General features: G+C 45.3%; 1 protein-coding gene across 1 annotated transcript in view; it reads right to left on the bottom strand.

The window, feature by feature from the left end:
- Nucleotides 1-4,139: 4,139 nt before the first annotated feature.
- Nucleotides 4,140-26,319, bottom strand: part of LOC106563380 (ephrin-B2) — a 61,434-nt gene continuing 39,254 nt past the window's right edge. The window contains exons 3-5 of the mRNA XM_014128888.3: nt 9,747-9,839; nt 9,067-9,123; nt 4,140-8,951 (exon numbers count right to left, since the gene is read on the bottom strand). Coding sequence (XP_013984363.1) covers nt 8,530-8,951; nt 9,067-9,123; nt 9,747-9,839 — 572 coding nt within the window. The 3' untranslated portion in view covers nt 4,140-8,529. The remainder of the gene's footprint in view (nt 8,952-9,066; nt 9,124-9,746; nt 9,840-26,319) is intronic.

The raw sequence follows: 26,319 nt of genomic DNA, 5'->3' as shown, positions 1-26,319 counted from the left end.
TCCCTTTGGACTCTGGTGTTGGCAGTTGTACTTCTTCCCTCAGCTGGGGCTCAGTCACTTGGGGCCCAGAGAGGGGAGAGGTCAGAATGGAACATTGTCTTCATATGTGAATGTGTCTTTACCTATTCTTAAACCATGTGAATGGATGGCATGATTAATGGGGAACCAATTACTTGTCTCCACAATGTCTGTGCGCAAGTCACTCCCTCCTTTGGCATTGGGGGAAGATGTATGGCAGTGTCTGGACATTGTATGTCCCCTCTGATGTTGCACTTATCCTGGGATAGTGTATAACCTAGAGGCTCACTCCCCTCAGTGAGCTTGTCCAGGAGTGGGGTCAAGAGGGGGTTTACTTGAGATGGGAGTATCTAGAGTTGACAATTGATATATGCCATTGGATGAGCTAATGGTTCTGTTCTATACCGTACCAGGGAGAGACGATTCCAGTTTGGGGTAGGAGGACCAGACACTGGTCTATACAATGAACACTGTTGATACAGCAGTTGCTGTCTGCTATGTTTTATAGATATCTTTCATACAAAACTTAACCTTTGTGAACAGTTCCTAAGATCTGTGGTTCGTCATGTACGTTGAGAGGGGTGCATCTTGGCTATAAAAGCTCTTTGTACTTTTGTGTAGTCACTTTTTCAATGGTTCATTAGAGATAGCGCATCATTGAAAGTCAAGTGCATTTTGCAAAAGCATCTTAATTATTAAAGATGTAGTTTTAAGTATAACTCTGACTGGTGTGTGAAGTTTGTAACTCTCCTCATTTGGTAATGCAGAAATTAGCCTCCACACTACCCACCAACACTACAGTCTCTATCTACCCACTACCACTATAGTCACTATCTACCCACTATCTACCCACCACCACTACAGTCAGCATCATTGAAAGTCAAGTGCTTTTGCAAAAGCATCTTAATTATTAAAGATGTAATTTTAAGTATAACTCTGACTGGTGTGTGAAGTTTGTAACTCTCCTTATTTGGTAATGCAGAAATTAGCCTCCACACTACCCACCAACACTACAGTCTCTATCTACCCACTACCACTATAGTCACTATCTACCCAACCCCACTACAGTCAGTATCTACCCCCACCACTACAGTAACAATCTACCAACCACCACTACAGTCAATATCTACCCCCCCACCACTACAGTCACTATCTACCCACCACCACTACAGTCAATATCTACCCCCCACCACTACAGTCACTATCTACCCCCCACCACTCCAGTCAGTATCTACCCCCCACCACTACAGTTACTATCTACCCACTACCACTACAGTCACTATCTACCAACCACCACTATAGTCACTATCTACCCACCACCTCTACAGTTACTATCTAACCACTACCACTATAGTCACTATCTACCCACTACCACAACAGTCACTATCTACCCCCCCACCACTACAGTCACTATCTACCCACCAAAACTACAGTCACTATCTACCCACCACCACCACAGTCACTATCTACCCACCACCACCACAGTCACTATCTACCCACCACCACTACAGCCACTATCTACCCACCACCACTACAGTCACTATCTACCCACCACCACTACAGCCACTATCTACCCCCCACCACTACAGTCAGTATCTACCCCCACCACTACAGTCAGTATCTACCCCCCACCACTACAGTCACTATCTACCCACCAAAACTACAGTCAGTATCTACCCCCACCACTCTAGTCAGTATCTACCCCCACCACTAAAGTCACTATCTACCCCCCACCACCACAGTCACTATCTACCCACCACCACCACAGCCACTATCTACCCCCCACCACTACAGCCACTATCTACCCACTACCACTACAGTCAGTATCTACCCCCCACCACTACAGTCACTATCTACCCCCCACCACTACAGTCACTATCTACCCACCAAAACTACAGTTACTATCTACCCACCAAAACTACAGTCACTATCTACCCACCAAAACTCCAGTCACTATCTACCCACCACCACTACAGTCACTTTCTACCCAATACCACTATAGTCACTATCTACCCACCACCACTACAGTCACTATATACCCACTACCACTATAGTCAGTATCTACCCACCACCACTACAGTCACTATATACCCACTACCACTATAGTCAGTATCTAACCCCCACCACTATAGTCACTATCTACCCACCACCACTATAGTCACTATCTTCCCAATACCACTATAGTCACTATCTACCCACCACCACTACAGTCACTATATACCCACTACCACTATAGTCAGTATCTAACCCCCCACTGCTACAGTCACTTTCTACCCACCACCACTACAGTCACTATCTACCCACCACCACTACAGTCACTATCTACCCAATACCACTACAGTCACTATCTACCCCCCACCACTACAGTCACTATCTACCCTCCACCACTACAGTCACTATCTACCCTCCACCACTACAGTCACTATCTACCCACCACCACTACAGTCACTATCCACCCACCACCACTACAGTCACTATCTACCCCCACCACTACAGTCACTATCTACCCACGACCACTATAGTCACTATCTACCCACCACCACTACAGTCACTATCTACCCCCCACCACTACAGTCACTATCTACTCCCCACCACTACAGTCACTATCTACCCACCACCACTACAGTCACTATCTACCCCCAACCACTACAGTCAGAATCTACCCTCCACCACTACAGTCACTATCTACCCACCGCCACTACAGTCACTATCTACCAACCACCACTACAGCTACTATCTACCCACCACCACTACAGTCACTATCTACCCACCACCACTACAGTCATTATCTACCCCCCACCACTACAGTCACTATCTACCCCCCACCACTACAGTCACTATCTACCATCCACCACTACAGTCAGTATCTACCCCCCACCACTACAGTCAGTATCTACCCCCACCACTACAGTCAGTATCTACCCCACCACTACAGTCAGTATCTACCCACCACCACTATAGTCACTATCTACCCACCACCACTACAGTCACTATCTACCCACCACCACTACAGTCAGTATCTACCCACCACCACTATAGTCACTATCTACCCACCACCACTACAGTCAGTATCTACCCACCACCACTAAAGCCGCTATCTTCCCCCACCACTACAGTTACTATCTACCCACCACCACTACAGCCGCTATCTTCCCCCACCACTACAGTTACTATCTACCCACTACCACTATAGTCACTATCTACGACATCCGGACAGACAGACTCCTCCACACGGCCATGTCATTAGCTGGTCATTAGAGCTGGGCAGTTTAGACCTGATCTATCTCTCTCATGTTGTATCATAGATAGCAACGATGGTAAACCATCAATGTTACTGTGTATCTATATACTTGAACATGATGCGTATGCTAAGAGAAGCAAATCCAATGATAACTAAAATAGAACAATTAACTCCTGCTGGGTAAACAAACATCTGTTGTTATCAGCAGCTTCATGACAGACGCTACATGACAAGTGTTTGGGAGTGTTTGATGGAGTTCCTTCTGGTGTCTCAGACCGTTGTGTTGTTGGAGAGATGCCGTTCTGTTCTGAGATGTTATTAATAGTCTGACAGACAGCTCAATTACAGCACTGCCAGTCAGATGTTGCCTATCCACAAGCCTCTGTGCTGCTGATTATGGAAGAAGACAGCAAGGACTGAGAGTGGTGCGGATGCATCGTTTCAGGTCATCCTAGTTTTGTTAGCGCTGATTTTAACTGTCCCCTGTCAACATGCCCACTTGATTTAGTATTTAGACTTGACAGGGCGCTAGACACCAACTGTTGAGGCAGGCTAGCATGCGATGTGTGTGTGTGTGCGAGAGAAAGGATGCATACACTCACGCACCGACACACACGGACAGGGGAAGGAAAAATAACGAGACATTGGACAAATCGAATAGCAATAATGTCACCCTTCTTATTGCCTAGCAGCATCCAACCAAATGACACTGCAGATCAAACAAACTGTGAGAACAAAGACCAAATGTGTGTGTGTGTGTGTGTGAGGGTGGCATACTGAGACAGAGATGCAGTGTGTGAGAGGGGAGAACAGGAGCCCCAGAATAACATTAATTTGTGTCAACATGAACGCTCAAAAAGAAACACACTTGAGACAAGGATTTTATAACATACTTACGTTTTTATGTATTTTTTTCCCCCCAAAACTGGAATGTACAGGAGAAAAGAGAGGCCAGGGAGGTAACATAAACCATCTTATAGTGTCCTACAAAGTCTGCACTTAATCATCTCACAACACTCCTGGCAATCTCGCAACAGTCAGCCTTATCAATCTCAAAAAGGTCTCCTTTACAATCTACCTAGCACATCTTGTCTCATCCACGTCTCATGACAGTATTCCTCGTCTCAACAACATCTCATGACAGTATCCCTCGTCTCATGACAGTATCCCACGTCTCATGACAGTATCCCTCATCTCAACAACGTCTCATGACAGTATCCCTCGTCTCACGACAGTATCCATCTTCTCACCAGCGTCTCATGACAGTATCCCTCGTCTCACCAACATCTCATGATAGTATCCCTCATCTCACCAACGTCTCATGACTGTATCCCTCGTCTCACCAACGTCTCATGACAATATCCCTCGTCTCACCAATATCTCATGACAGAATCCCTCATCTCACCAACGTCTGATCTGTCTCTCCTCAGTTCTGAAGTGAAAAGCAGAGCCCCTCCTTCTCTGGATTAGGTTATTGCCACAAAATAACTGAGTGGAAAAAAGCAGGTGAGAAAGACAGTGAAACCAAATGAAACACTACAGTATATGGAAAATGGTACAGAGTATGGTAGAATGGACCACAGAATTACACTGGCCTTACTGAGTCCAGCTGGTCCCTGTGAAAGTTGAATGTCTTGAAAGGAACACAAGGACATGACGTGATTATTCAAGCAATCAAAAAATCTATATTTTCCTCTCTTATGAGAGGCGTCTGTCAGTCTCAGGTAGTGTGCTGTTGCTCGTAGTCCAATCAGAGTCCAATATTATTGAAGGGTTGTGATGTCAATATGAGGTCCAGAATGTCCCAGAGTGATGATGAAATATCGCAGAGAGATGATATCAGACCCAGCGGGAGATGATCTGTGATGTTTCTCATCACGCTGTCACTACCTTCAACACTCTGACTATGAACCTCAACATCATAGAAACCATCATACAACATAAAAACAACTACAGTGGAAATCAGTTACTTTATATGAAAACATTTATGAAACAATACATCTATGTCTGTGTATGAGGTGTGGTCCTGAGACCTGAGGACTGAGTTTAAAAGCCACAGAGATGTTTAAAGAGATGTTTCACCTATAGCAGTCATTATGTGCACATTGTGTTGAAAGGGTCCAGTAGACAAAGGAAGTTCTAAATCACATTGACAGGTGGACTTTAACATGGTCTCAGTTGAAGTCGGAAGTTAACATACACCTTAGCCAAATACATTTAAACTCAGTTTTTCACAATTCCTGACATTTAATCCTAGTAAGAATTCCCTGTTTTAGGTCAGTTAGGATCACCACTTTATTTTAAGAATGTGAAATGTCAGAATAATAGTAGAGAGAATGATTTATTTCAGCTTTTATTTCTTTCATCACATTCCCAGTGGGTCAGAAGTTTACATACACTCAATTATTATTTGGTAGCATTGCCTTTAAATTGTTTAACTTGGGTCGAACGTTTCGAGTAGCCTTCCACAAGCTTCCCACAATAAGTTGGGTGAATTTTGGCCCATTCCTCCTGACAGAGCTGGTGTAACTGTGTCAGGTTTGTAGGCCTCCTTGCTCGCACACGCTTTTTCAGTTCTGCCCACAAATTTTCTATAGGATTGAGGTCAGGGCTTTGTGATGGCCACTCCAATACCTTGACTTTGTTGTCCTTAAGCCATTTTGCCACAACTTTGGAAGTATGCTTGGGGTCATTGTTCATTTGGAAGAACCATTTGCGACCAAGCTTTAACTTCCTGACAGATGTCTTGAGATGTTGCTTCAATATATCCACATAATTTTCCTCCCTCATGATGCCATCTATTTTGTGAAGTGCAACAGTCCCTCCTGCAGCAAAGCACCCCCACAACATGATGTTGCCACCCCCGTGCTTCACGGTTAGGATGGTGTTCTTCAGCTTGCAAGCCTCCTCCTTTTCCCTCCAAACATAATGATGGTCATTATGGCCAAACAGTTCTATTTTTGTTTCATCAGACCAGAGGACATTTCTCCAAAAAGTACGATCTTTGTCCCCATGTGCAGTTGCAAACCGTAGTCTGGCTTTTTGATGTCGGTTTTGGAGCAGTGGCTTCTTCCTTGCTGAGCGGCCTTTCAGGTTATGTCAATATAGGACTTGTTTTACTGTGGATATAGATACTTTTGTACCTGTTTCCTCCAGCATCTTCACAAGGTCCTTTGCTGTTGTTCTGGGATTGATTTGCACTTTTCGCACCAAAGTACGTTCATCTCTAGGAGACAGAACGTGTCTTCTTCCTGAGCGGTATGATGGCTGCGTGGTCCCATGGTGTTTATACTTGCGTACTATTCTTTGTACAGATGAACGTGGTACCTTCAGGCATTTGGAAATTGCTCCCAAGGATGAACCAGACTTGTGGAGGTCTACAATATTTTTTCTGAGGTCTTGGTTTATTTATTTTGATTTTCCCATGATGTCAAGCAAAGAGGCACTGAGTTTGAAGGTAGACCTTGAAATACATCCACAGGTACACCTCCAATTGACGCAAATGATGCCTACCAGAAGCTTCTAAAGCCATTACCTCCTTTTCTGGAATTTTCCAAGCTGTTTAAAGGCACAGTCAACTTAGTGTATGTAAACATCTGACCCACTGGAATTGTGATAGTGAATTATAAGTGAAATAATCTATCTGTAAACAATTGTTGGAAAAATTACTTGTGTCATGCACAAAGTAGATGTCCTAACCGACTTGCCAAAACTATAGTTTGTTAATAAAAATGTGAGGAGTGGTTGAATTTTTTTTTTTAATGAATCCAACCTAAGTGTAAGTAAACTTGCGAATTCAACTGTATATGTTGACTATTGCCTGTGTCATTTCAACAATGAACTCCGACCGTTTCACCTTTTTTAATTCCTGCAGCCAACCACAGGTCATCAGTTACCAGCGCAGTGTGGGAAACAAAACCGAACAGATAATTCCCCTCTAAAAAAAAACTTTCAGCCGGCGTAGAGGAGCAACATGAACAATACAGTGTGTTAAGGTTTCTGTTCTGTAGCTATGGATGTGCATCTGGAGGCACAGTATGGGAGAATCACAGTGTTTGTGGCTTCATCTGTTCAAACACTTTCCCAATACTTTGTCATTTTTCTTCCTCTTATTGAGTACACCTCTTTGTACTGTTGTACTATCCTCCTTCCTCTGTGAAACTTTATATACAGAAAAGTGAACTATTTCAATGCTAAGGCATTGTAGAGTGAGAGAGAGAATGGGATAACGGAAGAGAAGATCCTTCATTTCGAAGACAAACACAAACACTGAAATAAATAAGTACCTAGATCTCATCCAGACTCTAAAACAGAGAACATACAGTACAATACATACAAGAAAAACTGTGTCTAACAGAAATCTGAATGGAAATATAAAAATCTACAAATGAGTTATGAAATAATGATTTTATATAATCTGTAAATGGTGACAGTGGGTAGAAATCAGAATCTTGCTTTGATATTTGTTCTTGTGGTACTGGTTTTACGCACCAAACACAAGCAGACATACAGGTTACGCGTAGGCACGCACACACACACACACACACACACACACACACACACACACACACACACACACACACACACACAACACACACACACACACACACACACACACACACACACACACACACACACACACACACACACACACACACACACACACACACACACACACACACACACACAAACACTTTGAAAAGGTTTGACATTTCATATCCAGTGTCCTCACTTTGAGTGAGAGGTGGGGACTGAGTCGCTGCCACAGTCCGTCAGCTTAATGGCCCACATGTCCAGGACTCACAGCCTCCATCATTGGGTTCACAGCAGGGAACAGATCAATATCTCCACCCAGACACAACCACCCCTCCATCCATCCATCCATCCATCCATCCATCCATCCATCCATCCATCCATCCATCCATCCATCCATCCATCCATCCATCCACCCCTCCATCCATCCATCCATCCATCCATCCATCCATCCATCCATCCATCCATCCATCCATCCATCCATCCATCCATCCATCCATCCATCCATCCATCCATCCATCCATCCATCCACAGTGTCAGAGCACTGTACAGCACAGTCCATGGTGCAGGAGGTTGAGGATAGCCATCCCAAACAGTCAGCCATAGAGAGGGAGGTGGGGCGAGTGAGGGAGTGGAGGGAGCTAGAGGGACAGTTGTATTTCTAAGTTGAAAACAGCAGTCTATGTGTTGGTACACCTGTATGTCTATGTCAGCCGGGCTGTGTGGCTGTCCATCTCTCATACTTTGTAGTAGATGTTGGCTGGGCTCTGGGGGGGCATCTCCTGGACGATATAGACGGGGTGGCCGTAGTCCCCGCTCACCTTCTCATAGTGCGGGCAGTAGGCCGAGTCTGAAGTCCGTAGCGGGATGATGATGTCACTGGGCTCTGAGCCGTTGTTGCCTCCGGCGGAGCAGCCGGCCCCGCTGGTGCTGCCCCTCTTGGGGGTGAGGGTGGTCAGGGTCAGGGTGGGGTGGTGAGTCTCAGAGTGCTTGTTCTGTCGCCAGCGGTAACACACCACACAGATGACTGCGGTCACGATGAGGAGGAAGACTCCCCCCCCTACCGCTCCAGCGATCACCGCCACACTAGAGGAGGGTGGAGGGTTGTTCCCGTTGTTTCCTTCGCCCTCGCCACCTACCTTGGGTGTCGTCCCATTCCCTGTAAGGGTAGAGGGGTCAGGATCAATGACTTGCTAATACTGTAGATACTGTATCATTAAACCAGTGAAGTGAGTTTCCTCTCCCTCTGGATACTGTACTGTAGACTGACTTACCTTTGGGGTTGAAGCGGTTTGGGTCTGGTTTGGGTTTGGGTGGGAGGCCATAAGCAGCTATGGGAAATCATACAGTTGGTTTAGGGTTGTAAACATTTTTAAGAATTTGCTTTTCTGTAAAGTGTATTGACAATTGAGCCTTTTGTTAAAGGACAATTCACTTTTCTCTAACCAAATCTGTATATAACAATGTTATATTCCATTATGTTGGAAAGTGCACACAGAAAATATTGCTTGAGTCCAACAAAATGGAATATAACGTTGCGGATAAAGTTTGTAATGACATATTTTCATGTGTTTTTATTTTTAATTGTTTTATTTAACCTTTATTTAACTAGGCAAGTCAGTTAAGAACAGTAAAGATGCCGTTTCAAAAGTTGTGGTTTTTTGTGCGCTTTTGTTCATGTTTTATCTGTGACCCTGCAACTGCAGAACGAGCATGAGGAAGTATATTGCTGGTGGGGTAAGTTCGTTCCAAAAAAGCGAACTTGTTCTTTAAATGCACTTAAAATAAATTGTGATTTGATTTGGCATATGGCAGTTTCATGAATATTATGAATATAAGGCCTTTACAAGAATATTGAAGACCCCCATGCACATTCATCTATATGAGGATGATAACTATTGAATGACTGATATGAAACCAAATCAAGGACAATATATCTGATGAAGATACTCACTCTGTCCCACTTTGAGAATCACCTTCATCCCACGTGTCACACACACTCCTCCTCTCATGCTGTCCAGTCCCTGCCTTGTCCCATCTGAGGTAGCTAAGAGAGGAAGAGGAGGGGAGGAAGACTACAGTTAGAGAGATACCTTACATCAGGGATGTGCAACTTTGATGGGGTTGGGGCCTACAACATTGCGAACAAAACATTTTACCAGCTCCCTGTTTGACAGCGGAGATACATGTTTTAGAGTTAATTTTGTGCAATTCTACATGTTTTGCCATGGGGCAGAGAGAAGAATTTGCAATTTTACAACGAATTTCAAGCAATTCTACAAATTTTGCCATAGGTTGGAGAGAAATGTTTGCAGTTTTGAATATGATATCTGAGTAAGACTGACTAACAAAATCAATGGGGGTCCCCCGGTTGATAATTCGACCATGATTAATAAGTTTAGATAGCTGGCGGGCTAATTGAGTGACTATAAGTAACTGACATAACGAGAAAAACTGCTAATGCATAATCAAATTTCAAAATTACACCTTGTGTATTCTACTATTCTAACTTGCAACAGTAAGTTGAGACCCCGACTGAGTTAAAAAAAACAAAAAAAACACGTGGGGCCGTCTGGCCAGGGGAACTAGGTCACAGCAGGGAGCCAGAAGTATTGCCCTGTCAGAAACACTGAACTCAATCCCACAACCATGCCTATGACATGACCCATATCGCCCACACAGTTCCCCAGATACAGTCAGAATAACAACCCAGCCACATCCCCTGACCGTTTAAATACCAACCCAGTCATATTAATCCAAACCAAGACTAGTGGCCATTTAAAGCCACATCAGTCATAATCACATCACATGACCACATGACACCCTACTACAGTATCAACCACCCCTTCTATTTACCGCTTGAGGCTCTAGATTACATAACACCAGCGGGTAAGATGTAAGGAAAGGTATTAAATATCCCCACAAAATACCACAGTTTACAATAGAATTCTGTAGTAAGCGGTAGTATACTGTAGAATACCACAACAGTGGTAGGCCTGATCAACGACAATGATGAGACAGCCTATAGGGAGGAGGTCAGAGAACTGGCATAGTGGTGCCAGGATAACAACCTCTCCCTCAATGTGATCAAGACAAAGGAGCTGATCGTGGACTACAGGAAAAGGCGGGCCGAATAGGCCGCCATTAACATCGACGGGGCTGTAGTGGAGCGGGTCGAGAGTTTCAAGTTCCTTGGTGTCCACATCACCAACGAACTGTCATGGTCCAAACATACCAAGACAGTCGTGAAGAGGGCACGACAAAACCTTTTCCCCCTCAGGAGACTGAAAAGATTTTGCATGGGCCCCCAGATCCTCAAAAGGTTCTACAGCTGCACCATCGAGAGCATCCTGACCAGTTTCATCACCGCCTGGTATGGCAACAGCTCGGCATCTGACCGTAAGGCGCTACAGAGGGTAGTGTAAATGGCCCAGTACATCACTGGGGCCAAGCTTCCTGACATCCAGGACCTATATAATAGGCGGTGTCAGAGGAAAGCCCAAAAAATTGTCATAGACTCCAGTCACCAAAGTTATAGACTGTTTTCTCTGCTACCGCATGGCAAGCGGTACCGGAGCACCAAGTCTAGGACAAAAAGTCTCCTCAACAGCTTCTACCCCCAAGCCATTAGACTGCTGAACAATTCATAAAAATCTCCATCGGTAAAATTTACTTTGACCCCCCCCCCCCCACCCTTGTACACTGCTGCTACTCGCTGTTTGTTTGTTACCTATGCATAGTCACTTCGCCCCCACCTACATGTACAGATTACATAGCCTGTACCCCTGCACACTGACTCGGTATCAGTGCCCCCTGTATATAGCCTCGTTATTCTTATTCTTATTGTGTTACTTTTCATTGGTACTTTTTATTTTAGCCTACTTGGTAAATATTTTCTTCTTCTTGAACTGCACTGTTGGTTAAGGGCTTGTAAGTAAGCATTTCACGGTAAAGTCTACACTTGTTGTATTCGGCACATGTGGCCAATAAAGTTTGTTTTCATTTGGAATACTATACTACATACACACTGTAATATCCCTCGAACATGTGTAGTACTTACTATATCATTTTGTAGTATACTGTAGAATACTATAGTAAATACTACAGTATACTGCAGTCCGCAAAATTACTATAGGTAATACTACAGTATACTACAGTCATGTCCACAACTCTACAGTAAATACTTCAGTATTCTACTACAGTATTCAATGTAGTGATTTTGCAGACTTGAATCAGTTTACTGTAGAATACTGCAGTACTTATTATAGAATTCTGTAGTAAACTGTATTATACTGTAGAATACTATATTACACACTGTAGTATCCCTCGATCATGTGTAGTACTTAGTATAGAATTTCGTAGTATACTGTACAATACTATAGTTAATAAATACTACAGTATTGTCTGCAACAAACACTGTAGTAAATACTATTGTGTACTACAGACCACAAAAACACTACAGTAAATACTGCAGTCTGCAAAATCACTACATTAATTACTATAGTTTACTATAGTTGATTTTAAAGTCAAAATCGTGTTGCAAGTCATCATATTTGTGACTCGAGTCAGAGTCAAGTCTAAGTAATGTGACTCGAGGCCACACCTCTGGTAAATACTACAATATACTACAATCCGCAAAAGCACTACAGTAAATTCTGCAGTCCGCAAAATCACAACATTAATTACTATAGTTTACTATAGTTTTTTTTACTACAGTATTTACTGTATACTATAGTAAATTGTTAATACTACAGTATACTGCAGTCATGTCAGCAACACTACAGTAAATACTACAGTATACTACAATCTGCAAAAGCACTACAGTAAATTCTGCAGTCCGCAAAATCACTACATTAATTACTATAGTTTACTATAGTTGTTTTTACTACAGGATTTACTGTATAATATAGTAAATTGTTAATACTACAGTATACTGCAGTCATGTCAGCAACACTACAGTAACTACTACAGTATTCTACAACAGTATTTAGTATTCGCGACAGTATTAGTCCGCAAAAACACTACAGTGAATACCCAAAGAGGAAGAGAAGGAGAGGTGTAAGAACAATATATAAACAGAAAAGCGATAAATAATGAGAAATAGAGAGGGTGAGAATGAGAAATAAAGAATGAAATAGAGAGGGTTTATTAGAGAGGGAGGGTGAGGGAGGGTGGCTTTCATGGTGTATGGTATTTGAGTTGAGCAGACTCTCTCGCATGTCTCAGTTTAAAGGTTCACTGGTTTACTGAACAGATATGACAAAGTGCTAATGACATGATTGTGTATGTGACAGACACACACGCACACAGGAGTACATAGACACACATATATACATGCATGCATGCACAATCGAGATGTAATTGAGATGATGACCAACTTTGGAGAGAGACAGAGAAGAAGAACGGAGAGAAAGAGCAAAGGAGAAAGAGAGAAAAGAAGGAATGAGTAATTGAGATGATGATCTGTGGCGAAGGAGAGAAAGAGAGAGAGCGGGATGCACAGCCACGGACAGAAACAGGCGGAAGTCTGCCCCGAAAAACCCCAACAGAAGACAAAAGGGAAAAAATGTTCATGCATTTAACAAGGAGACTGACCCATTAACACATGAGCACACCCATTCTGTTGTACAGGGGATTTATTCACAAACAAGAGACAGGAGGGGAGGGCTGTTTTCGTCTCTGGCACATCCTAAATTGACCCAGCGAGTGACCCACTTAGCCCTAACCCCTACCCCTCCCCTCACCAAACCTCCCCTCTCTCCTAAGTGAGACAGCAGCTAAGGGATTGACCCATCTTGACCAAGGATAGAGGAAGCAGCGAAACTCCCAAAGATGGGTTTACCGCGCCTCTAACGGGGCTAAGTCTAATGAACCGTTTAACCCATCCCATGTGAAATTAAATACATCTGTGAGCCTTGAATAAAACCCCCTCCCAACATACTAATTCAGTTGAGCCCAAGTCAGCTGTCACTCTGTCTTATGGGCCGGGCTCCATCAGCATTAGCAGCTACACTACTGGGGGACTCTCAGCCCACTCTGTCCAACAGGGTGTTAAAACAGGGACACTGTCCAACGGGAGGTCACTGAACTCAAACACTCTGCTGCACTCGTTTGCCAGCATGCGCCTTGCAACGTGCAGGGAACATAGCGCCATATCTGAACTTTTTTTTACAGAAAGGACGTCAATAATTCCCACTGTAAGGGAAGTGGACAGGTATGGCTAGACATGGCTGTAAATCTAGACTGCAGTTTGTCTGGAAGTTGTTAAAGTACAGTAGCCCAATATCAGCCCATTGTTAACGAGCCCGTTATCTCAATCAAATTGATTTATAAAGCCCTTCTTACATCAGTTGATGTCACAAAGTGCTGTACAGAAACCCAGCATAAAACCCCAAACAGCAAGCAATGCAGGTGTAGAAGCACAGTGGCTAGGAAAAACTATGAGGGGTGGCCAGTCCTCTTTTGGCTGTGCCAGGTGGAGATTATAACAGAACATGGCCAAGATGTTCAAATGTTCATAGATGACCAGCAGGGTCAAATAATAATAATCACAGTGGTTGTCGAGGGTGCAACAGGTCAGCACCTCAGGAGTAAATGTCAGTTGGATTTTCATAGCCGATCATTCAGAGTATCTCTACCGCTCCTGCTGTCTCTAGAGAGTTGAAAACAGCAGGTCTGAGACAGGTAGCATGTTATCTGTTGCTGTCCATGTGTCAGGGTGTGGTTGGCAGACGTGTGTAACCTACGTTCTAAATGGGACTCAGCGGAGCTCCATGCAGTACAGTGCTGCTCTATCAGTGGTCGGTGTAGTAGTGTTGGACTCTGACCTCTGACCCAGATGAAGTTATGTCGTGGCTGAGGGGCACATTAACAAGTGCCAGGCTTCAACTTCCCCTAATGCAAAATCTGCTCATCTCGCAGAGATGCAGCTTTACACTTGGCTGGCTGTTACAGTAGGTGGAAAGATGTTAAAATGTATACATTTAGGATGGACAATAAACCCATTGCAATGATGTATTGATGGTAAAATACTTTTCTGTATGCAAGACATTGGGTCCTATTCTATGTAAACTCAGTAACCAGATATATGGTCTAAAACACATTTTGTAATGTGCTACAAGAATGCACATTTACATTCACACTCACCAATCCCATTCCACTGCAAGAAGTTCCACTGCATATTGATTTAAACCTGCTTTCTAGCTAGGCAAGAATCTGGTAACTGGGTTGGATTGGTTCCTTGTATCGCTACTCAAACACTCCAATTCTTCCCTCTCTATTCTCCGTTCTATCTCTTTCCATGCATGCTTCAAATAATTTGTTTACAGGTTAACACACACTATATTTCCTCTCTCAAATCGAATTTGAGTTGTAAATTGTGCTTAAACAATTTTCCCCAATCTGTGTGGGCAGCAGTGTCTCCAGAGCCAAATAGCAGTGGCCCTGCCTCAGTGCACTAATCTGTAATTGGTGGAGTCACTGAGGACACCGCCTGATTGGACACCAATTGAAACAGATGATGCTTCACCTCTCTTTGATTGGATGAGGTCAGGGGTGGACTGGCCATCTGGCATTTCGGGCAAATGCCAGATGGGCTGGTACAATTTTAACCTAGTGGGCCTGTCTAACTTGGGTTTCTTGCACAAAATGACAATTTTCTGGCTAATAATGGCAGCTCCAATAAACAAAATGGGCAGGTGTGGGGGCCTCAAGGGGAAAAAATGGTCTGGTTTGTCAGAAATGCTAGAGCCGATTTCTGATCCCAGTCCTGAATACTAACTGTGGTTATTAGCCAATAGAAGGCTTGGCAGTTGAAGCAGGTACTCAGACTTAGGGTTAGGGTTCACTTTAGTTGAATAGTCAGATGCACATCTGTGACTTAACATCCATGTCCTTCCTTGTCTTTTCTCTCTCACTGTTCCGCTCTGGTCAACACACTTTCTGTCTCTGCAACCATCTGTGCCTGTGTCTACATCATCAGCACAGAAACGTCCCCCTCGTTAGCATAATACTTCAGGTACTTTATGTACATCATCACATTGCAGAGTACCTCTCTCCACATAGACTAGTTCTATAGATATAAGGCATGATGCTGAAGGCCGAACCACAGAGACTTCCAACACAGTAAAATAAGGACAGACCAAAAGAGTGCAGGGAGGATGGGTTAGAAAATGGTGAAACGATGGTCGAAATAAGATAGAAGTTAGAGAGAACGGGGAAACGGAGAAAGAAGAGGAGAGAGGAAGGGAGAGCTACATTAAGAAACAAGGAATATGTAACGTGAGGAGAGATGAAGCGGGACTAGAGGGCTGGAAGAGAAGAGGAAAAAGAGTGGAAGAGAAAAAGAGAGAGAGAGAGAGAGAGAAAGAGAGAGAGCGAAAAAGAGAGCGAGAGAGAGAGAGGGAGCGAGAGAGAGAGAGAGAGAGAGAGAGAGAGAGAGAGTGAGAGTGAGTGAGTGAGTGAGGCGATGTAGAGGCCCTATCGGAGTCTGAAATCAGAAAGGGTTTTCTGGGTCATGTTCCTGTCAGCTCCAGTGAGGAGATAGGGAGAGATAAGGCGCTGGAGGAGGAGAGAGATAACACACAGGATGAGGAAACACACACAGGCACATTGTCAGACAGGCAGACAGTTGAAAGAGAAAACTGTGGGCTCCATCAGCTCGGTAATGGCTGCTTATGCTCTACCTGGATCACTCTGACAGATACACACTACCTGGGACAGATTACCAAACACACCTAAACGCCATGTATTATTATCCAACTGTCGAACACACAAGGACGCACACGCACAACCTCCAAAACCTATGATATGAAGATAAACAGAATCCTAGCCACCTACACACACTGGCACAAGTGCTCACACGCATTCTCCAATGCCTACTTAAGTGTCCCTTATCATCCATGTTCCATCCAATTGAGCATGTGTAAAGTTAATCATGTTTGTTCATTATGTGAGGCGAATCGTTGTTCCAGCCCGGCATAGGTGTATTATTGACAGGAGAGCGGGGTGAAATGTTGAACATGGAAAGGGGATCTGAGATAGCTCTACATCAGTTAAGGCTCTTTCCCTTAGAGAACAATCAAAAAGCCAGAGCCCGCCCCCACACTGCAACCCCATTTCACAAAGAGGAGAACAAATAAAGAGACATTATAGAGAGCTATCCAGCCAAACTAACCCAGTCTGACAACCGAGTCAGAGCACAGCCAAGGGGAAAACGAGAGAGAGAGAGAGAGAGAGAGTGAGTGATGGAAAGAGCGAGCAAGTGAGAGGGAGAGAGAGAGGGAGGGAGAAAGACAGAGAGAGAGAGAGAAAGAGAGAGATAGAGAGAAGGAGTGAGGGGGGAGTGCGGGAGAAACGGAGGGAGAGAGAGACAGAGAGAGAGAGAGAGAGAGAAAGAGAGACAGAAAGAGAGAGAGAGTGGGGGGAGTGAGAGAGGGTGTAGACATGTTAGCTGTGCTACTTCTGTTTGTGTTACTTATGTCAATGATAGGTCCCTGTGTGGCTGTGTGTGTGGCAGCAGCATTACATGTGTTAGCTGTGTGAATGTGTGTGTTGCAGCAGCATTACATGTGTTAGCTGTATGTGTGTGACTGTGTGTGTGGCAGCAGCATTACATGTGTTAGCTGTGTGACTGTGTGAGTGGCAGCAGCATTACATGTGTTAGCTGTGTGACTGTGTGAGTGGCAGCAGCATTACATGTGTTAGCTGTGTGTGTGTGACTGTGTGTGTTGCAGCAGCATTACATGTGTTAGCTGTATGTGTGTGACTGTGTGTGTGGCAGCAGCATTACATGTGTTAGCTGTGTGACTGTGTGAGTGGCAGCAGCATTACATGTGTTAGCTGTGTGACTGTGTGTGTGGCAGCAGCATTACATGTGTTAGCTGTGTGACTGTGTGAGTGGCAGCAGCATTACATGTGTTAGCTGTGTGACTGTGTGAGTGGCAGCAGCATTACATGTGTTAGCTGTGTGTGTGTGACTGTGTGTGTGGCAGCAGCATTACATGTGTTAGCTGTGTGACTGTGTGAGTGGCAGCAGCATTCCATGTGTTAGCTGTGTGACTGTGTGAGTGGCAGCAGCATTACATGTGTTAGCTGTGTGTGTGTGACTGTGTGTGTGGCAGCAGCATTACATGTGTTAGCTGTGTGACTGTGTGAGTGGCAGCAGCATTACATGTGTTAGCTGTGTGACTGTGTGAGTGGCAGCAGCATTACATGTGTTAGCTGTATGTGTGTGACTGTGTGTGTGGCAGCAGCATTACATGTGTTAGCTGTGTGACTGTGTGAGTGGCAGCAGCATTATATGTGTTAGCTGTGTGTGTGTGTGTGGCAGCAGCATTACATGTGTTAGCTGTATGTGTGTGACTGTGTGTGTGGCAGCAGCATTACATGTGTTAGCTGTATGTGTGAGCTGTGTGTGTGTGACAGCAGCATTACATGTGTGAGCTGTGTGTGTGTGACAGCAGTATTACATGTGTTAGCTGTGTGTGTGTGTGTGTGTGTGGCAGCAGCATTACATGTGTGAGCTGTGTGTGTGTGTGACAGCAGCATTACATGTGTGAGCTGTGTGTGTGTGACAGCAGTATTACATGTGTTAGCTGTGTGTGTGTGTGTGTGTGTGTGTGTGTGTGTGTGTGTGTGTGTGTGTGTGTGTGTGTGTGTGTGTGTGTGTGTGTGTGTGTGTGTGTGTGTGTGTGTGTGTGTGTGTGTGTGTGGGCAGCAGCATTACATGTGTGAGCTGTGTGTGTGTGTGTGTGTGTGTTTTCTCTCTGTGTTGTGTGAAGCTCTACAGTATCATCACAGTGTGATGGTGGGTGTCTTTTGTGTGTGTGTGAGGCGAGAGGATACGGCCTGTTACGTTACAAAACCTGGGAAAAGAAGATGGGCCTCCCCCTCTCTCTGTTCATTATCCTAATTAGTTTCTTAATGGCATACATTAAAAGTATGTCACTGGTTGGAGGAGGGTAGCAGGACAGATGGGAGAAAAGAAAGGAATGGATATACTGTATCTACAGTATCTGTACAAAAACAAATATGTCCTATATCTTCTATACGTTTCAAATATCAGATATGAGTATAAAGGCCAACATCTAAAAATACTTCAGACACGCTAATATAAAAGCTAACATTTTATGGTTGGAGACATGTTATAACACTTTTGCTCACAGACCACATAAACTAAGCATGACCCTCTGTCAGGCCTTAGATGCCAACTCAGCAGGTTGACTGGCACCTGACAGGGCTCGGTTCATCTCTAGTACCTGAAGAGAGGAGACAGTCTGACTGGCATCTGACAGGGCTCGGTTCATCTCTAGTACCTGAAGAGAGGAGACAGTCTGACTGGCACCTGACATGTCTCAAGTTTTATTAGTCATATGTACAGGATGCACATGGTGTACACCAGACTTCCCCAACTGGTGGCTCGCTGGCCCGAATTTGGCACCCGGGTAATTTTATTTGGCCCTCCAAGTTTTCTGAGCAAAATTCGAACATAAAATGTTAATTTTATTTTGGGACATAAATGACTGTAAAAACACCAGCATATCAGCTCAAAGTGATTTTAATTTGGAAATCTGTTCAAAAGTATTCCCACACATAATAGAGAGATATATGTGATTGTATACAAATAAATGTAAGCAAGGTTTGAAATGATTATGTTTTCATCAAATGTTATATCTGTTTGGGCTTCTTGCGGTCAATTTGCAGTATATAAATTATTTGTAATTGTGTTACGGCCCCCTGACCATTCGCTCAAGAAAAAGTAAGCCCGTTTGTCAAATTTCTGCCCTGGTCAACTGTAAATGCTGTTATTGTGAAGTGGAAACGTCTAGGAGCAACAACGGCTCAGCCGCGAAGTGGTAGGCCACACAAGCTCACAGAACGGGACTGCCGAGTGCTAAAGCGCACAGCAGGTAAAAATCGTTTGTCCTCGGTTGCAACACTCCAAACTGCCACTGGAAGCAACGTCATCAAAATAACTGTTTGTCGGGAGCTTCATGAAATGGGTTTCCATGGCCGAGCAGCCGCACACAAGCCTAAGATCACCATGAGCAATGCCAAGCGTCAGCTGGAGTGGTGTAAAGCTCGCCGCCATTGAACTCTGGAGCAGTGGAAACACGTTCTCTGGAATGATGAATCTCGCTTCACCCTCTGGCTGTCCGACGGACGAATCTGGGTTTGGCGGATGCCAGGAGTATGCTGCCTGCCTCAATGCATAGTGACAATGATTTGGGCTAGGCCAAGGGGGGGCAAAGTACGGCCCGTGGGCCGTATCCAGCCCGCCGGGCACTTCAATCCGGCCCGCGAGACATAAAAAAAAGTACCCCTTTTTTCTCCCCAATTTTGTGGTATCCAATTGGTAGTTACAATCTTGTCCCATCACTGCAACTCCCATACGGACTCAGGAGAGGCGAAGGTCGAGAGCTGTGCGTCCTCCGAAACGTGACCCAGCCAAGCCGCACTGCTTCTTGACACAATGCCCGCTTAACCCGGAAGCCAGCCACACTAATGTGTCGGAGGAAACACCATACACCTGGTGACCGTGTCAGCGTGCATGCGCCCGGCCCTTCACAGGAGTCACTAGAGCGCAATGGGACAAGGAAATCTCGGCCTGCCAAACTCTCTCCTAACCCGGACGACGCTGGGTCAATTGTACGCCGCCTCATGGGTCTCCCAGTCACGGCCAGCTATGACACAGCCTGGGATCAAACCCGGGTCTGTAGTGACACCACAACCCCCTCGATGCAGTGCCTTAGACTGCTGTTTTTGGGCCGAGTGTGGTTCCCAATCAGAGGCAGCTGTCTATCGTTGTCTCTGATTGGGAATCATACTTAGGCAGCCTGTTTTCCACCTGTGTTTGTGGGAGGTTGTTTTCTGTTTAGCACCTGAGCCTGATAAAACTGTGCGCTTTCGTTTTTTTCACCGTTTGTTATTTTGTTTGAGTGTGTTGTGAAATAAATTATCATGAACACTTACCACGCTGCGCCTTGGTCCACTTCTCCTTCTAATGACAAGCGTTACAGGGATAGATAATAAACAGTAACAGTAGCGTATGTGATGAGTCAAAAATAGTTAGTTCAAAAAGGGTCAATGCAGGTATTCCGGGTAGCTATCGGTTAAGTATTTAACAAACTATTTAGCAATCTTATATCTTGGGGATAGAAGCCGTTCAGGGTCCTGTTGGTTCCAGACTTGCTGCATCGATACCGCTTGCCGTGCGATAGCAGAGAAAACAGTCTATGACTTGGGTTGCTGGAGTCTTTGACAATTTTTATGGTCTTCCTCTGACACCGCCTAGTATAGAGGTCCTGGACTGCAGGGAGCTCGGCTCAAGTGATGTACTGGGTAGTACGCACTGCCCTCTGTCATGCCTTGTGGTCAGATGCCAAGTAATTGCTATACCAAGCGGTGATGCAACCAGTCAAGATGCGCTCAATGGTACAGATGTAAAACTTTTTATCTGAGGGCACATGCCGAATCTTTTCAGTCTCCTGTGGGACAAGAGGCGTTGTGTTGTGTTTAAAGTTCTTACATCGGCTACTGAGAGCGTGATCACACAGTCATCCAGAACAGCTGGTGCTCTCATGCATAATTCAGTGTTGCTAGCCTTGAAGCGCGCATAGAAGGTATTTAGATCGTCTGGTAGGCTTGCGTTAATGGACAGCTCGCGGCTGTCTATTAATGCAAGCCTACCAGACGCAAGCCTACAAGCCTAGATATTTTATTTTTATTTTTTGTATTCACTCTTTGGAGAGTTTGCACCTGGTCATCCGGAGCAGCAAGACAGCGTTCCTGGATGGCTCGGTATTGTCTGCCTCGAAGCGAGCATAGAATGTGTTAAGCTCGTCTGGGAGGGAGGCTTCGGTGGGCACCACACAGTTGGATTTGCCTTTGTAGTCCGTGATAGCCTGTTGTCCTTGCCATTTGTCATGAGTCTGAGTTGTCGAACATCAATTAAAGTTTGAGTTTGTATTGTCCTTTTGCGCCCCTAATGGATTTGCGGAGCTCGTACCTGCTTGCCTTGTACAAGTCGCGCAGTCTGCCAGTCTGTCTCTAGTACCTGAAGAGAGGAGACATAGTCAGATTATAGTGATGGTGATGACTACAAAGATCCTCTTCCTGAAGCCATTACATCATCACCATCATGCTCCACGCTCCACACGGGCAGATTGTTGGGCATTTTCTACGTCTATTAAAGAATTAGCTGCTTGGGGACTGAGGACCATACCGTAAATTAAGCCTCTGGCATAACATCAAATCCCATAGAGACAACAATGCCAAAGCCTCAAGGGTGGTAGGAGAATGTGTGTGTGTGTGTGTGTGATCATTTGTGAAAGAGTGTATGGCAGCCTATGAGTACAGTATTTAGCTCTACAAGTGCATGTTATATTGAATACCCCAGTTACAGAGATCAACTCTATATTATGCTGGTATCCTCTCTCTCCTCCCTCCCTCTATCTGTCTGCCTGTCTGTCTTTCACCATCCCTCTCTATTTCTCTCCCTCCATCCTCCATTCCTCCATCCCCCTCTGTCCTAGTCTCTAGTTAACAGCTGGTGGAGAGAATTTCCCCAATCCCCTGACCACTGTAATCTCTCTCTGCTCACACAGCTGTCTGTAAAAATAGCCTTTATTCAAAGTGTGTGTGTATGAGAACGAGAGATAGAGAGAGATAGCTAGAGAGAGAAAGAGAGAAAGAAATTCCCTGCGGAATTCCTGCCTCCATGTAAAAAAGTTTTCTATTTGAAACTTCTTTCAGCGAAGAGATCCAGAATGCTCAGCAATATGCTTCTGTGTGTGTGTGTGAGAGAGAGTGTTTGTGTGAGAGAGAGTGTGTGTTAATACGAGTTGCTGCCAGAGCCAGAAGGTTAATGAATCACTGTGTTAAACTTCCTCAATCCAATTAGTGTGGGAGTCTTACATCATGACCTTTATCAGTGAAGAAATCACACACGGACACACACACACACGGACACACACACACACACACACACACACACACACACACACACACACACACACACACACACACACACACACACACACACACACACACACACACACACACCACAGTGTGGTGCGGTTTCGATTGTTGACCTAGATCGGGGAGGCCACATGTCACTTTGTGTTATTCACAGTAATCACATAGCCCCCTCCTCCTTCACCACACACACACACACACACACACACACACACACACACACACACACACACACACACACACACACACACACACACACACACACACACACACACACACACACACACACACACACACACACACACACACACACACACACACACACACACTGGGTACAGTGACTGGACTGTCACTAGCGAGTGGCCCATGTTCTCTCACAGTCTCTGCCCAATCTGCATCTCTCCTTAACCCTCTCTCTTTCTCTGTCAGACTCTCTCTCTGTCTGTGCCTTTGAGTTTATCACCCCCAAAAAATCTATGCCAAAACATATTTACGGCATACACAGACGTATGCACTCACATTTAAGCACACACACACACACGCACTGAGCGAGCAAACTGTCTATTCCTTTTTTGTTATTTCAGTTTAACACTGATAAATAATACAACAAGCTCCTCAATTATTAACCTCTCTAAACAGCACAGGCTGATGCACCATGACACCATGAAACACAAACGGTCACAGGCCAACCTACCAACAGCCAACACACTCATATATGCACACAGAAAAATGCACAGTCAAGCAAAACACACACACACGCACGCACACACACACACACACACACACACACACACACACACACACACACACACACACACACACACAAACACACACAGTCACACGTGGAACATCAGAATGAGAAACGTCCAAACACACAGTAACCCTGGGGCGGCAGGTAGCCTAGTGGTTAGAGTGTTGGGCCAGAAACCGAAAAGTTGCTGGATCGAATCCCCGAGCAAGGCACTGTTCCCCGGATGCTGATGACGTGGATGTGGACTAAGGCAGCCCTCCGCACCTCTCTGATTCAGAGGGGTTGGGTTAAATGCGGAAGACACATTTCAGTTGAATGCGTTCAGTTGTACAACTGACTAGGTATCCCCTTTCCTCCTCTCATGCATTGTGTTGTTTGACTGCCACTTTCATCACTCATGTTGTCTTGGCTGAAGTGAAAAGAGCCACATGACTGCAGAGCAATCAAACCAAGTTGTCAGAGCTATTATAAACGCAGCGCAGGAGAACCGCTCACTGAATACGCTAATCTGACAGTAAAACATGACTGTGTCTACCACTCTTACAATATATACTGCTCAAAAAAATAAAGGGAACACTTAAACAACACATCCTAGATCTGAATGAAAGAAATAATCTTATTAAATACTTTTTTCTTTACATAGTTGAATGTGCTGAATGGAAATCCAATTTATCAACCCATGGAGGTCTGGATTTGGAGTCACACTCAAAATTAAAGTGGAAAACCACACTACAGGCTGATCCAACTTTGATGTAATGTCCTTAAAACAAGTCAAAATGAGGCTCAGTAGTGTGTGTGGCCTCCACGTGCCTGTATGACCTCCCTACAACGCCTGGGCATGCTCCTGATGAGGTGGCGGATGGTCTCCTGAGGGGTCTCCTCCCAGACCTGGACTAAAGCATCCGCCAACTCCTGGACAGTCTGTGGTGCAACATGGCGTTGGTGGATGGAGCGAGACATGATGTCCCAGATGTGCTCAATTGGATTCAGGTCTGGGGAACGGGCGGTCCAGTCCATAGCATCAATGCCTTCCTCTTGCAGGAACTGCTGACACACTCCAGCCACATGAGGTCTAGCATTAGGAGGAACCCAGGGCCAACCGCACCAGCATATGGTCTCACAAGGGGTCTGAGGATCTCATCTCGGTACCTAATGGCAGTCAGGCTACCTCTGGCGAGCACATGGAGGGCTGTGCAGCCCCCCAAAGAAATGCCACCCCACACCATGACTGACCCACCGCCAAACCGGTCATGCTGGAGGATGTTGCAGGCAGCAGAACGTTCTCCACGGCGTCTCCAGACTCTGTCACGTCTGTCACATGTGCTCAGTGTAAACCTGCTTTCATCTGTGAAGAGCACAGGGCGCCAGTGGCGAATTTGCCAATCTTGGTGTTCTCTGGCAAATGCCAAATGTCCTGCACGGTGTTGGGCTGTAAGCACAACCCTCACCTGTGGACGTCAGGCCCTCATACCACCCTCATGGAGTCTGTTTCTGACCGTTTGAGCAGACACATGCACATTTGTGGCCTGCTGGAGGTCATTTTGCAGGGCTCTGGCAGTGCTCCTCCTGCTCCTCCTTGCACAAAGGCGGAGGTAGCGGGTTGTTGACCTCCTACGGCCTCCTCCACGTCTCCTGATGTACTGGCCTGTCTCCTAGTAGCGCCTCCATGTTCTGGACACTACGCTGACAGACACAGCAAACCTTCTTGCCACAGCTCGCATTGATGTGCCATCCTGGATGAGCTGCACTACCTGAGCCACTTGTGTGGGTTGTAGACTCCGTCTCATGCTACCACTAGAGTGAAAGCACCGGCAGCATTCAAAAGTGACCAAAACACAGCCAGGAAGCATAGGAACTGAGAAGTGGTCTGTGGTCATCACCTGCAGAACCACTCCTTAATTGGGGGTGTCTTGCTAATTGCCTATAATTTCCACCTGTTGTCTATTCCATTTGCACAACAGCATGTGAAATTTATTGTCAATCAGTGTTGCTTCCTAAGTGGACAGTTTGATTTCACAGAAGTGTGATTGACTTGGAGTTACATTGTGTTGTTTAAGTGTTCCCTTTATTTTTTTGAGCAGTGTATATATATATTTACCTTTATTTAACTAGGCAAGTCATTTAAGAACAAATTCTTATTTACAATGACGGCCTACCAGGGAACAGTGGGTTAACTGCCTTCTTCAGGGGCAGAACAACAGATGTTTACCTTGTCAGCTCAGGGATTCAAATCCAGCAACCTTTCATTTGCTGGCCCAACGCTCTAACCCCTAGGCTAGCTGCCTCTAACCACTAGGCTAGCTGCCTCTAACCCCTAGGTTAGCTGCTTCTAACCCCTAGGCTAGCTGCTTCTAACCCCTAGGCTAGCTGCCTCTAACCCCTAGGCTAGCTGCCTCTAACCCCTAGGCTAGCTGCCTCTAACCCCTAGGCTAGCTGCTTCTAACCCCTAGGCTAGCTGCCTCTAACCCCTAGGCTAGCTGCCTCTAACCCCTAGGCTAGCTGCCTCTAACCCCTAGGCTAGCTGCTTCTAACCCTTAGGCTAGCTGCCTCTAACCCCTAGGCTAGCTGCCTCTAACCCCTAGGCTAGCTGCATCTAACCCCTAGGCTAGCTGCTTCTAACCCCTAGGCTAGCTGCCTCTAACCCCTAGGCTAGCTGCCTCTAACCCCTAGGCTAGCTGCCTCTAACCCCTAGGCTAGCTGCCTCTAACCCCTAGGCTAGCTGCCTCTAACCCCTAGGCTAGCTGCTTCTAACCCCTAGGCTAGCTGCCTCTAACCCCTAGGCTAGCTGCCTCTAACCCCT

The sequence above is a fragment of the Salmo salar genome, chromosome 11 (assembly GCF_965601325.2).
Source record: "Salmo salar chromosome 11, fSalSal1, whole genome shotgun sequence".
In the NCBI taxonomy this organism is placed as follows: Eukaryota; Metazoa; Chordata; class Actinopteri; order Salmoniformes; family Salmonidae; genus Salmo; species Salmo salar.
This window is presented reverse-complemented; position numbering and strand designations above follow the sequence as displayed.